Consider the following 15,004-nt stretch of genomic DNA (forward strand, 5'->3'; position numbering starts at 1 on the left):
CCTCGTTTTCTTGTGACGTCGACATCGCTCTAGCGAAGTTATCAGCAGTTCTACTTTGGTCTTGCTATGGCCAGGACACGCGTAGTCCGTACTGAAGAAGAAGAACGTGCATGGTACGATCACTGAAGGATTGACGGTTGTACTTGATGTATTATTTCCCACGACTATAAGCTCCATGTGAGCGACACCACTCCTGATGCATGCTCCATAAACATGATCGCGTGTTTCGTAGTGAACGCTTTTTTCTGCTTGCGGCGCTTCAACTTGTCACAAATCTTTGACAGTTTCCGAGGTTCTGGCATGCTAATACCAACATCGAGACGAGTGGCTATATTCTGAGGTGGTGAGGGGATCCATGAACCTGTACGGGACAGATTTTATTGATTGCTGTATCATCGGGCAAAGTTTGCTCACGTTTTGCTTTGTGTAACATGGCTTCACAAATTCCGGAAACCAATGATGATCGGTATCGAGCTTCATCGATACGTATCAACTGAGCAAAGAAGCCAAATGGTAATTTATGTGCGTAAATTTGCTAAGGAGTGGCTTTTAGAGGCATGGTATACAGTATACCTTTTTATAACTACATGAAAATGCGTACTTTAATACAAAAAGCCGCTTTAATTAATTTATTTATTAAACATTCAACGTGTTTCAGTTTGGTCTGCATAGGAGGTCACTTGCTAAAACCGCATGTAACGAAAACAAGTAATACTATTACCGCTTTATATCTTTGCAACCGTATTACGCATGCGCCATATTTTGGTATCATTGTCTAGAGGAAAGAAGCCATTACTCGATCAGGGATGAGTCGTGTTAGATTGTACTAGATCTAGTACACTCCAGTCGTGTGCACAGATGGCGCCGTTGTTAAGCCACGCATGACGCAATCCAGGCTAAATTTAGCGCTTCGCTCGGTGTTCGGAGAGGTATGGCACGGCAGTACGTTTGTCGATCCGAGCGCAAGTGGTCGCGTTTTAGTTCACTCAGCCGTAGTACGTATAGTCCATCAAACTCTAACTTGTGCTCACCAGTAGTTATAAAGATTACAAGCCTGTAATTTCTTGCAGACATTTGACGGTAGCTCTGATATGGCGCCCCCGCGGTCGGCACGTAGGTACGAGAAATGGAGTGAAGAGACTCGGGCAACAAGAAAGAGGGATGCCAGTTTGGGCTACCACCTTTGTCTATAGCGGGCCCATTACGAATAGGGAGTGAGAACGATTCCAAGATTACAGCTTGGACCTCCGCTAGCTGAATCATAAGTTAAGCATGTAAGCACTGCAATGCGCTTCAACAAATGGTACTTGGGAATTTGGTTACGTCATTTCTGTACCCTAGTTCCCATACACGCTCAGCAAAACGCACAAGACGTTTCACGTCTTGTGAAATACGTAATTTGTGCCGCACTTAAGCCATCTGTGTGTGCTATCTCCCCTCTAATCTTTCTCGGGTAGAGGTGGTCTCTTCGAAAAATGCAAGCTGGAGCGGCCCTTACACCTTCTGTCAGCTGGGCCCATGGTTCAACAGCTGAAAACGCCGTGAGCTGAGCGAAGTTAAACAAATGAGTTGTGGCGCGAGGAAAAGAAGAAGGAAACCAAGGGGAGACAGCGAAGTGATTTGCTCCTGCTTCTAAAGCGGTTATTCACCGGCCGTTGCGGCTCTGAAGAAGTATACGTTATAGTGAACGCGTATATTCACATCATCGTATGATATATTCTTATGGTACATTATCGTATAATCATACGTTATCGTATTCAGATCATGCACATGATCGTACTATCAAAGGTTCATTCATCCTTTCAGACTGCTGTATCTAAAATTATATAATGATTCACCACTCCTCTCTGTAACGTAATCAGGCATTGAGAGTATGTTAAATAAATAAATAAATAAATAAATAAATAAATAAATAAATAAATAAATAAATAAATAAATAAATAAATAAATAAATAAATAAATAAATAAAAGGGTCTTGGCAAAGCTGAATACCATCAAAACCGTTTCATGAGCCAAAGCGGTCGAAGACGATGGAGAGATTGTCTTCTCTCTTCTTCGGGCTGGGCTGGGCTGGGCTGGGCTGGCTGGCTCTATAGCTCTTACTTTCTCTCTGCGTGTCTCCATCTGTGCGTGTGTGCAGGCGCGCGACATACTAGTCATGTGCGAGGAAGGTGATTTCGCCCTGCTGAATAAATGTAATTCGAGTGCCGAAAGAGTAACTCTGAACCTTTCATTTTATTTTCATTGACACAAACTGTTAAGCCTAAATAAGACAAATCACAAAAAAACACCACACATCGACACCTCTATAAGATCTTCACGCAACGTTTCAGAAGACACACTTTCGCCGCAGGTTCATGTACGAGCCGCGGCGACACTGGAAGGCCCTGCTGAAGCTGATCGAGTGACGCAGAGGTCCGTTGACTCGGTAGGCAGCGTGGGCGCGGCGTCCGTGGCGCAGTAGCTGGTCTTCGTAAGCGGTGTCGTATTTCTCGCAGCGACTCAGCGCAAAGTGAACGAAGAACAGCTGGTCATTACTGAACGGCAAACCAGGCAACGTGCCTTCTCCGCCGTTACCGATGAGCCGGCTATACGCGCGAAACGCCGCCGCCACAGCCAGCAGGTCTCGCACGTCCTCCCGAGCCGTGCCATTCGACGAGAAGGGCACCGACGTGGTCTCACTCATGGGCAACCGTGCCTCGTGCAAGCATGTCTCTGTGGCTGCGAAGCGGTCGTGCAAGTCCGTGTAGTTGGAGCGCAACTGGAACGACACCTCGCGAAACACGTCCAGCAGAGCGGCACTCATCTGGAGGAGCACGCGCGGTAGGTGATACTCCCAGAAGGCTTCCTGGTGATAAACACCGCGCACTGCACCAAGAGGCACGAACAGCGTGCCGTCATCGATCACGCGACTTTCGGTCTCGAACAGGTCGAGCGGATAATCGGGAAACGGCCGCCTGCTGGCCGCCAGGCGGCGACGCTGGCGCTGCGCTACAATTTTCCGGAAGACGTCGACCGCTCGATGGCCAGCCGAAGCGCAGCTGAACGGACGGCACTGAGACGCACGGAACGCGAACTTCCTCCACTCGGCCGGCGTGAAGAATGCTGTTTTGAGCTTCTTGACGCGGTGCTCTAGTTTTGCCAGGAACGACGTCGTCACCCAAGACATCTCGCCGAGGAAATCGAGAACGTCCCTCTTGGCGTGTTCCGCCATGCTTCTGAGCACAGGCTCGTTCTCGTCGTGTTTCGACTGGGTGACCAGCAGATAAGCTGCGAGTCCCGGTTCAGCTCGCGCTGCTATTACGGTGCAGACATGGCTGCGACGCGCACTCCAGCCGTCTTCCCAGCCGACCGTATGCGTGACTGCCACGTCGCTCAACTTCCTGAACCGCTTGCCCGGCAGCATCGGCGCATACGCTAGCGCCAGTCGAAACGCCAGATAGTTGAGCACCAGCGCTGGCTTCGCGGAGGACACGAGCCCGAGCAAGCCAACTCCGATGCGCTTCGGCTCGTACGTCACCTTGGTAGCGGTTGTAATTGTACGGATGCCGAACATAGCGTTCGTCAAAAACTCTGCCCAGTTCCACTCCGCAGTCGACTCGAGCTCTTTTACGGTCACCGTCGAGTACTCTTCGACAGGCGCGCTGAGGAGTGCCACGAGTTCCTGCTCGAAATCGAAGAGCTCTGGCATAGACATGCGGGCAATACGGCGCGCCGCGTCTATATACCAACCGCGATGCGCGTTGGCCACGTAAACAAAGTCCGGGAAGAGTGTGGGCGCCCCGTACAGCTTGATTCCTTTGTCTGTCAGCTTATGTGTACAAAGGGCGCGACGCCGGTGACTCGCAGAAGCCTGCCGGCAACAGCAGCTGAACTGGCGAGGCTCCAGGCATAGGGAAATCCGTTGAGGCCGACGCTGTCCAGGATCTCCTGGAAGACGAGCGTTTCTGGACCAGAGGAGGACATGTTCAAGCAGGCATTGTACAGGTCGAACATGGCGCGGCTACTCGTGTCTTCAGTGCCAGCCGCGAGCATGGCCGTCAACTGGTCTTCCAGTTCGCGGGTGCTCATGACAGCCTCGGAGTACACGGCCTCGCCATGTAGTTGGTAGGTGGCGCTCCAGTTCGAGCACACATACTCGTAGAAGTTGTCACAGGGGTCGCCATCTTGGAGGGACTCCGAGATGTACCTGAGTAAATAAAGAAGGCATATAAGGGTTGTCAATTTCGCAGGTCATATGAATGCCGTGATCAAAAAGACATGATCGCAAGTTGTAGATTCAGCAGCGAAAGTGTGCATCCATTGACCACAGTCTCACAGTTTTTTCTTCTACCAGAAGTCATCGCATAGTTCATCGGAGAACATAAAATGAGAAGTTGTAGATTCAGCAGCGAAAGTGTGCATCCGTTGACCACAGTCTCACAGTTTTTTCTTCTACCAGAAGTCATCGCATAGTTCATCGGAGAACATAAAATGATAAAAGAGAGCAACGTAGTTATGCTCGACTGAATGACCACCACGGGTGCAGTACGTTACGCGCACCAGACCCGTTGCTATCCGTCTGGCGAGCTTGCAGTTGTGAAAGAAAGCAAAAGCAATAGCAAATGTATTAGGTTATACGATAACTTCGGAGTGCCATTAAACCTTGAACAGGTATCCGGGCAATAGAGTAGATTACACAATGAGTCCGTGACGTTACTGCTGGCGCTTCTATATTTAGTTCCTGCAGGTACAATTGAATCTATGGTGTCTGAAATTAAAGCGGCCGCAGAATAGCGGTGATTCACTGACATGTTTTTTAATGTGGATCAATCTTCGCCTCATTCTTGGCGCATTGCGGTAGGTAGGTGGGTAAGAAGTAAATTCCGGTCTTGCATCATTTCGGACTTCTGTACTAAATGAAAATACATGACCGACAGTGGAATCAAACCTCTGCATTCGAGTACCGTGCCCCAATGCTCTCTAACCATTAGGTCACGGTAGCTTTTCTTTTAACTTTCCTTGGCTCTTCAACCCACTTTGCGGTTCTTATGTTTCTGGCAGTTCATGGCCAACTTGGAGAACTATATGTCACTAGTTGCTGCTAGAGATAAATTACATAAAAATTTGCGATAGTCCCATTTGAACCCTAGTCCCCGAGCACAGAAGCTCAAACCTCTAACCATTATACCACGGAGGCATGCCTGAAATGTGGGAATAATCCGGTAAAAGCCAGCGCTTGAGACGCTTGAAACGTTTGGCGCGTCGCATGGCAACAATTTACTTATAAAGACTGAGTGCGCGTATCTTCTAGCCGACGAGGGGGACGCCACAATCGCACGAACAATCCTCTCGTGCCAAAGCCGACTAGCTATTTGGGACGTTTGGCACGTTCTTCCCGAATGCTTCACTTGCATCTTCGCATGTTCTTTCCTTGTCACAGCTCGCGCTTTGTGTCAGACGGCACTCTCATCGAGGTCGGCTCACATTACCCAGAACATTCCATGTAGCTGCTAACGCTAGGCTAAAACTGTACGGCGATGTACCGTCTTCCTGATTGGGCGAGTTGATCACGTTTTAACATTTCTCCCGCAGAGTACGAACGCCATTGTCCTTTTACCATAACCCACATGGCATAGACGTAGGTACTGTACGATTGTATCATTCTTAGTCGCATATTACGTCACAGTCCATGTATGTCTCGCTTACGCCCGTTCAGTAAATATGCAGAACCCAACAATCGGCATGTTGTATAAAGTCGCGTCAAACGGCCGCTGTGCGAATGGTGCCGTTGCCGTCATACGATCACCAACACCATCGTCGTCGTCTTGCTGCTATCGTAACACATGCGTATGCACGCGTCACACACAAATAATCGATATACACAAACGCGTTGCCCCACGTGGTAGCGCTTTGCGGAACCCCAAACTAGAGTTATACTACATAGGCTACCTTTAGGGAGCCTCCCTGAAGGGAGCCGATACAGTAACTCTCCCCCAAACAATGCTGGGTAGCCTGCGACCTGCGAAATGCTTCGGATAATATAGATTGCCAGACTGCACTGGGATCTGTGCTATTTTCTTTATTCGTATATGCCCCGTGTTGAATTAACTAAGATAAAATACCTTACGCAAAGCACTCGAAAACTTGCTCTCTATGTACATGGCTTTATTCAATTCCCACTTCAATACATTTCTACCAACTACCAAGCATAGATAACACATGGAAATACCGAATTCCTCCTCCTGTAGAACTGATAAATTTGTAAAAAAAATAAAAGTGGCCTTTCATATATTCCTAATTTCGCTTTCAAATGTTTGTAAGGTCTGTGGGCTTTTTTGCTTGAGATACAAAGCCAAAAAATCAAGAATATTATTGCTATAATTCTTATTCTCACTGTTGCATGGTACACGGGGGCTTTCCTGGTAAGTGTCCATCAAAATGCATGAGAAGGAATAATTTATGTTGATTTTCGTCTAAATAAAGAAAAATACAAAAATACCTAAATAAACAAGAAAGTAACAAATATAAAGCCAAGACTTATTATTAACCATGAGAAGATTCCTAGCAGCCGACTTTTTCATTTTAAGCGAGAATTGACAAAATCTGGCATTTTTGGCAGAAAGTGAGACACATTATCACAACTTTCTAACTACCCAATGATAATAGATATCACACTGTAAGAAAGTGCATCAGTCAGGAGTTTTAACGCCAACGTAACAGATACACCGCTCTAAATATACCGCTAACGGGAATCTCAAAAACAAAGGTAAATATTATAACCTTTTCAAGTAAGTTGTACACTGACGCTGACGTATGTGCCAGGTTTAGACGTCTGTCACGCTTCTGGCAACATTTACAGAATTGTTTCACCTGTGTTTAGTGCCGAGTTACGATGTTCTAAACTTGGTGTCGGGATTTTGTCATCTACAATTCTGGGACTACAAATGACAAATTCACGACCCTAAACAAAGTCATTGTGCATGATTAGGCTAATAAAACTTATTCAGATCGCTTGCACTGTAGGAATTAATATTATGGGAATCATCTTGCAGGTACCTGGCTATCTCGGGTAGTTTCAGGTTGCGAGAATCGCTACCAGATGGTGTCACGTGTTCGTGTGTGGCGAGTGAAATACTGCTTGAGACACGAGAGTGCATGTGACCACCACGGCAAAACGACAGAACGACGACGGTGAAGGAACGTTGTAACATTTTCTGTTACAGCACGAACCGCCACCATGCGGCATCGCGGGCTCAAATCCCGGCTACGGCAGCCGCTCAATATCTTCCTAAGGGCACATGACGCTGGCAAACAGCTGCACATTCAAACAACTCCGATCAGGCATAAGATCATATTGCTACATGCGTGTGGTATTTGGTTGTTTGAACGAGGCGCGCGGGCGCCATCGCTCGAAAAAAGAAGGGGAAGAAGGAGCTGGGCGCGCGCTGTGAATCTAACCGGTCAGCGCTGCAACCGCTGTTGTAAATACAACCTGTAAATACACCTGGCCACGCGGGGCTGAGGGGGAACCAGGCGGCGGACAGGGTCGCTCGAGGGTATGTGCAAGCCGAGCACCCGGTCATCCTGCCCCTGAGGCACCCGTTCCAGTACCATGTGACTATTCGTCCATTCTAAATTATTATAAGGGTACCCGAAGAAAATACCCCCCCCCCCCCTTACCATCGCTCACTCACTAAAAAGGAGGCTATACCAGCTGGAGACTTATCCAGGCCTACCTGGATAACCTACCCCAACCTCCACCTCCTCAGCAAAATCCACCCCACGGCATACCCTTCACGCTGCCCGTGGTGTTCCGAGAAAGCCACTCTATTATTCCACATTACATGGGCGTGTCGTGCAATTACTGCCTTACCCCTATCCAACACGCGAGCGCGGAGCGGTGGGAGTCGCTGCTGGCCAGCGAAGCCTTGGACTATCAGCTTAGCCTGATTGACAGGGCACGCAGGGCGGCGACGGCGAGCGGAGTCCTGGACGCTTTTCCTCGCATACGGCGGGCAGAGAGCGATAGGATCTTATCGCTCTTGGACGTTATACGGAACATCACGGTGGCAGCAACGGCGAAACTTCATGTGGGGTGTCCAGAGATTTTCTATCGCGTTAGACAAAAATTGTTTTCAGCCATCGGTAGAATGTAATTTTCTATTTCAAATGCGATTCTCATTCCAATCCAACTTAGATTTCGCTTGAGTCAGCGGAGCAGTTCTCTACAATAGAAGTCTACATTTGACATCTACTATTTGAATGGAAAAATCGAAATTTAAATCCAGCCAAACTCTTACCGCAAAACGCAGACTCAGCGGGGTTAGGGGTACGTAAGTACGTAAGTACGAAACTTACGTTTCACGCTATATTAACGAGTTGGGCACTGGGTGGGCGAAACTAGGGAGTGCTACTCACTATTTTCGCATTCGTGGCCAATCCACCAAGTTATGAACCCAACACGCAAGAAATAAATGTATTAAAATATATGTCGTACTTCCCTGTGCGCACACCTCGCATGAAAATGTTTCTTCGGCAAGCACCATGCATTACGCTCGTAGCACATACAGCCAACAGCGATACAGCCGACGATGTTGTGCTCACGTAATCCGCTTCAACTGCTACCTTGCTAACACACACACACACACACACACACACATACACAAAAGAAAAATTATGGCCGAAACGGCCTCAAGGGGAATTAGCATGGCGCGAAGCATTATAAAGTGGCTCCTTATTTGCACGTTTGTGAGCTAAATGTTCTTGCTTCTCTTCTTTCGTTATATTGGTAGTACCACTGACCACCCCTGGGTGTTCTGGCTCATGACGTAGAAGCGATTCTCACATGCTTTGGTCGAGGCGTGCTTACAGTCATCGCGAAATCAGAAGCAGGGCTGCGATTTCGTAGCGATGCCTTATGACTTATTCTATACTAGTCCTATCATCCACAGCTCACGGCCGGCTGATCCCGTTGATAACATGAGCGGACCGTCGCTCTGACCATTGACAAAGCGCGATAAGCGCGAAAAGGCATTATTAACGGAAAGGCATAGCTACAAAATACCGGCCCAGCTGTGGAAAGTGGCGAGCAGCACCCGGTGTTCAATCGTTGCACCAATGAGCGCGCCTCCGCGACAGGTATGCGTCAGTTGCGCGGTAGCTGCACCTCTAGCGCGCGAAGGGGGCGGAGCTTCGGAATTTGTTTGCGGGTGATGTGGCCTTCGTTCCGCAGGACCCAGGATCCCCAAAGTACCGTGTGGTCACGTGACGCACCTTAAGTGAACCCTTTTTACTACATAGACAATACAGATCGGCTATTTTCAAACGCCTAAGTTAGCTTACCACATCACACTCTTCACAAAACCAAGAAATGGAGTTTTATTTAAAATTTCACTTATTAGCTATTACATATACCCCTCATGTCCTTTTTAATATTATAGATACTATTAGGTCTAGTTTAAGACTGCGGCATTATTTTGCAGAATTTCTAAGCGGGAAATGTTTTTTAAAGTGAGACGAGAAATTGGAAACTGACCGTGCGTGTCCTTGCTGAGAGCTTCCTATGTAATGCTTCGGTTTAAAAGCTTAGCGTCCTTTATAGGTTCCGAGCTACAAAGGAAACTAAAAATGATTTCTCAGAGAGAGAGAGAGCTTCGCAGTTGATTGCGGAACCAATATATTTTTGGTGTTGTATTAGTCCACACCCAGACATGTGCAGGTTTTAGAGAAGTGCAGAAAGGTTAAGTGCTCAGTATATGGTATTGTATAGTATAATATAGTATAATATAGGCTACACAGGCAGTACAGTTACAGCACAAGCGATCAGACGGCATCTTCGAAAGTCTGTCCCTCTCTGAACAACCAGACAGATTAGCCTGCCGACGGGTGTCCCTAACTAGTCGAAGCCTTGCTGTGGCACAACATAAGAGTCCTCTAGCAGGTGGTGCTTGCTATTTGCTAACGCGGGGCAGTCACTCTATCATCTGAGCTTAACCGTCAGATTACTTAAATCATGAGTTCGACCTTCGCGCCAGTAAGAATTCTTCAACTACAAAAATTTCTATATGAAAAAAAAAAAATAGTACGGGTTTCGATCATACCTTCGTGCTATTACTGTCGAGTGGATGGCAATTTTCTCCCTTTCACAACCCGTTCTTTGCGCGCTTTATTGACGAACAGGATCCCAGCATGGAACAGCGTCCATACGATCGCATGCGATGGGCTGAGTAAACGCACCTGGCAAGACGGTGACAGCTTTCGCCGGCGCAGCTCGGTGCCGAGTCTCGACGACCGGGCAGCAACGGCGACGACGAGGGCGCGCGGCTTCGCCGGCCGAAGTCCAGCAATCCACGTGAGCCTGCTCCGGGGCCGCTCACTATCCGTTGCAAGGCCAGCGATGCGCCGATGCCTATCGCGACCACTGCCAGAGCACTGCAGACTACGCACAGGCGCCAGCGTAGGGACTGGGACCGAGGAGGAAAGATGGACGTGGCCGTGGGGGCCGCCCACGGAGCCGTAGGCACACGACCGCCGTCGCCAGACATCTCTCGCTCTTCTACGTCTTCTTCTGCTTGGTCCAGAACGCATATCATGCTCAGTACAGCATCTGTAATCGCGCTGACCTTCTGTTTCTTTTCAAACTCCTTCACGGTATCCTCATGTGCCCCGAACTCCTCAGTTGTATCAAAATCTACACCGAGATCATTGATCTCACGGACCCTACACAATGGTACAGAATCTACTGAATAAGAAAAAGAAATGCTTGCAGTTTTGAGGGTGAAAGTCATGACTTTGGTCAGCTTGCAATGGTGCAGTGCGAATATTATCATTATTATAATAATAATTGCTGCTAATAAGTGCTGCTGCTACTATTATTACTACTTCTACTACTACTACTACTACTACTACTACTACTACTACTACTACTACTACTACTACTACTACTACTACTACTACTACTAATGCTGCTGCTGCTGCTACTGCTGCTGCTGCTGCTGCTACTACTACTACTACTGCTACTGCTACTACTACTACTACTGCTACTGCTACTACTACTACTACTACTACTACTACTACTACTACTACTACTACTACTACTACTACTACTACTACTACTACTCTACTACTACTACTACTACTACTACTACTACTACTACTACTACTACTACTACTACTACTACTACTACTACTACTACTACTACTACTTTTGGGTGTAACGTCCCATAAGTGCACAGCGGGTAATGAAAGACTCTGGAGCGCAGGGCTCCGGATTAATTTTGGTCACGTGGGGTTCCTTAGCGTACTACCGATCGAAGTACGCTATCTGATCGCTCTTGTACAAGCGACAGCTCCCTGAAGCACATTCCCCAGATGAATAAGGAGGACGTTTCTTGTCTCTTCCATATTTAAGTGCGCCCGGATCGAGCGAGTATGCAGCAGCCCTTATGATGAAATTAATTTTTAACGCGATACAATTAAGGGCCCCGTGTTGCAGGAAATCCGGCGTCGGCGTCAGCGCCGGCCGCGCAGACCCTCCACGTGGTGCATAGTTTTGGTGAACAAAAATTGAATTGAATCTGTCAGAAAAACGGTTAAGAACGACTTAACCATAACCTTCAGACATGGTGGCGTCGGATCGTAATTTGAATGTACGAGAAAACATAATTCCGTTACGAGGAAACTCGGACACAAACCCCTTTTCCAGCATTTCTACCAAACCTACATTGGCGCGCTCGGGTATGGTACTTGCGAAAATGATATAAAATGGCACTCGCATCCTCGGCAGGTGAAATTTGGACTACGCCTGCCTAATGCGTTTTGGACACGCGCGCGTGTCGGGGCAATAGCAAACAATTAATAAAACAATAAAAACGTACTCTAGGACCTTCACATTTTAATATAAGACGACTTATATTGCCCCTGGAAAAGCGTCTTCCCAGCAATACATTTCTGTTTAAAATGGCTGGCTGGCTGGCTGGCTGGCTGGCTGGCTGGCTGGCTGGCTGGCTGGCTGGCTGGCTGGCTCGCTGGCTGGTTGGCTGGCCGGCTGGGAGAGAGAGAGAGAAAAATAAATTATTTGAAAAAAGAAGCCAGAGAGGTCGGCCTGAGCTAGCGCACTCCAGACTGCTACTCTGCACAGGATGAAGGGGAACGTGGACATAAAGGTGTGATGAGGAATGATGATGATATTGAAAGAGGGATGCACAACGGCGAAAGCAAGTTCAACATTCTGTTGATAAACATTAAGACATGTCATCCATTAAGCCACTGCCGGACTCCATATCTTGTCTGTAGTCACCAATTCAAATTAACCTTCAGATAAATGCGCTATAGGACGAAGCTGGTGTGTGGGCTTCTCCTGCGTGAGCAGCACAGGCGCCAAGCAAGAGATTTACAACATAAGCGTTTACAAGATAAGCGGCTCCAGTACGGCGAGCACCAGCTGTAGGGCACCTTTAGAGGCCGGATTCTGGAGACCGCAGAGAATCACGCGCATTGACTCTACCAGGTGCTTCGGCATTTTCTGAACGCTTTCCTTCTCATTAGGTCCATCTCCTTGCTTGCCTGTTGTGTCGCCGGTTTTTTTTTTTTTTTTTTTTTTTTTTTGGCCCTATCATTATTTGCTTCTTGGTGCAGAGGACCCCTACGGCCCGCTGTCATGGCCGTGAGTCCAGAGTGCAGCAAAGGTCATTCCGCGTCTGTATCCAGTCGATGGAGTCAAATACTCGCCGCTTGGTCACACCGAGCTTAAATTTGCTGTAGGTGTGGTTACGGTCCTCGATGCAGGCACAGGCAGAGAGAGAGAGAGAGAGAGAGAGAGTAGATTTTAATGAAGAGAAGGGAGGAGAGGTCGGCCTGGAGAGCGTGTCTCTAGCCTGCTACTCCTCACTGGGGTAAGGGGAAGTGGGGCACAGGCAGAGGTGGACGTGGTGGCTGCGCCCCGCTATGCAGTTCTTCGGGAATGGCTTAGTGGCTCTTCTTTCGCAAATGTTGTTCTCTTTGGCGAAGGGAATGAGCAGCCTCTCTACGGGAAGATTTGTCTCTTGCCATTTTTCGAAAAATACGAGTTCTTTTTCTATCATTGGGCATTCCTTCGACGTCGCTTCTAGAGAGCCAAGACAGTTGGGACATATAAATGAAGACACATCACAATCGGCGGTATTATGTTGTCCGCCGCAACGTGGGCAGGTGACTTCACTTCTACAAACAGCGCTCACGCGGATAATTTTTAGAGATTTTCTGCACTGAAGAGGCCTCGGAACAAATGGTCATACACGGTGTATCACGTAGCCCACTTTGACCGACGCTGGTATGTCAAGAAAGTCGAAGAAGCAAATATTAACTTGATGCACCGGGAATTCCCCAAGCAGTGAATCTCAAGAATGATCCCCGATGACTTCAAAGGACCTTTGAGGTCCGCATACTTGATTTCAAGGTCAACGTTGGCAATCACACTAGTCATTGTCCACTTCCCGTAACTAATAAAGGAGCAGACGGGGATTGCGCTTAACTTCTCAATGGCCTTTAACTTTTCCAGCATTGCTGAATGTTTCGCATCTATTGTCAGGATGTTGTTTCAAGCGTTGATCCTCTTTTCGTTGATTTTCCCAGGGGCCACACTTTCAAAATATTCGGCTAAAAATTGCCTGCTGGGGGAGTTCATGCTGTGTTACGTCGAGAGCGGCACGTAGGAAACCAAGAAGGATTCCCGCTCACTCTGATTTGATGAAGATGGCTCATTCGAGGTTCGGCGCATCTTCTTCATAAGGCGGCCCATGGCTACGGTGTACTCAGTGCAAGAGTCCATGACTTCTGGCGTTGAGCTCTCCCAGGAATCGAGCTGGTCCGATCTTCCGAAGGCACGTCGTGCAAAAATGAGCGATGAAGGAGACGACTGACTTTGTTCACGTGGTCGTGCGAGCGCCTTCTTGCTAACAACTGCATGTTGTTGTTGTGTTGTTGTTGTTGTTGTTGTTGTTGTTGTTGTTGTTGCTGCTGCTGCTGCTGCTGCTGCTGCTGCTGCTGCTGCTGCTGCTGCTGCTGCTGCTGCTGCTGCTGCTGCTGCTGCTGCTGCTGCTGCGCTGCTGCTGCTGCTGCTGTCTGTTGTTGTTGTTGTTGTTGTTGTTGTGCTGCTGCTGCTGCTGCTGCTGCTGCTGCTGCTGCTGCTGCTGCTGCTGCTGCTGCTGCTGCTGCTGCTGCTGCTGCTGCTGCTGCTGCTGCTGTTGTTGTTGTTGTTGTTGTTGCTGCTGCTGCTGCTGCTGCTGCTGCTGCTGCTGCTGCTGCTGCTGCTGCTGCTGCTGCTGCTGCTGCTGCTGCTGCTGCTGCTGCTGCTGCTGCTGCTGCTGCTGCTGCTGCTGCTGCTGCTGCTGCTGCTGCTGCTGCTGCTGCTGCTGCTGCTGCTGCTGCTGCTGCTGCTGCTGCTGCTGCTGCTGCTGCTGCTGCTGCTGCTGCTGCTGCTGCTGCTGCTGCTGCTGCTGCTGCTGCTGCTGCTGCTGCTGCTGCTGCTGCTGCTGCTGCTGCTGCTGCTGCTGCTGCTGCTGCTGCTTGCTGCTGCTGCTGCTGCTGCTGCTGCTGCTGCTGCTGCTGCTGCTGCTGCTGCTGCTGCTGCTGCTGCTGCTGCTGCTGCTGCTGCTGCTGCTGCTGCTGCTGCTGCTGCTGCTGCTGCTGCTGCTGCTGCTGCTGCTGCTGCTGTCGCTGTCGTTGTCGTTGTTGTTGTTGTTTATCACGCATGCATAACAGCGAGAGGCTTGCTTGTTTGGTCCTCATCCGTGGCGCTTACCCACTACGGGGGATCGGCCAAGAAGCCGGCGTTTAAAGGTTAAAGGGAAGGGGGGAGACGGGGAAAAAACTAGAAAATGTAAATCAGGGTGAAGTATAGCGTTTATGATAATTTGGAAAGAGATTTACAGGGCAGAGACAGAATTAAAATTATAGAAATTGTATATCTCAGAGCACCGGTGACCCCTGGGCACTTCTTTCTCTTCTCCGTTCGGCAACACGGAAAATTACGAATTAATTATTA

The 15,004-nt window shown here is 48.6% G+C and overlaps 1 protein-coding gene across 1 annotated transcript; it reads right to left on the reverse strand.

Moving 5' to 3' along the window:
• Window positions 1-2,303: 2,303 nt before the first annotated feature.
• On the reverse strand, window positions 2,304-10,284 carry LOC119441229 (kell blood group glycoprotein homolog). The gene is made up of 2 exons (XM_037705874.2): window positions 10,219-10,284; window positions 2,304-4,189 (listed from the first exon to the last, which is right to left on the reverse strand). The coding sequence occupies exon 2, from the start codon at window positions 3,695-3,697 to the stop codon at window positions 2,330-2,332; it is 1,368 nt and encodes a 455-aa protein (XP_037561802.1). The 5' UTR covers window positions 3,698-4,189; window positions 10,219-10,284; the 3' UTR covers window positions 2,304-2,329.
• Window positions 10,285-15,004: the final 4,720 nt, after the last annotated feature.

The sequence above is a fragment of the Dermacentor silvarum genome, chromosome 2 (genome assembly GCF_013339745.2).
Source record: "Dermacentor silvarum isolate Dsil-2018 chromosome 2, BIME_Dsil_1.4, whole genome shotgun sequence".
NCBI lineage: Eukaryota > Metazoa > Arthropoda > Arachnida > Ixodida > Ixodidae > Dermacentor > Dermacentor silvarum.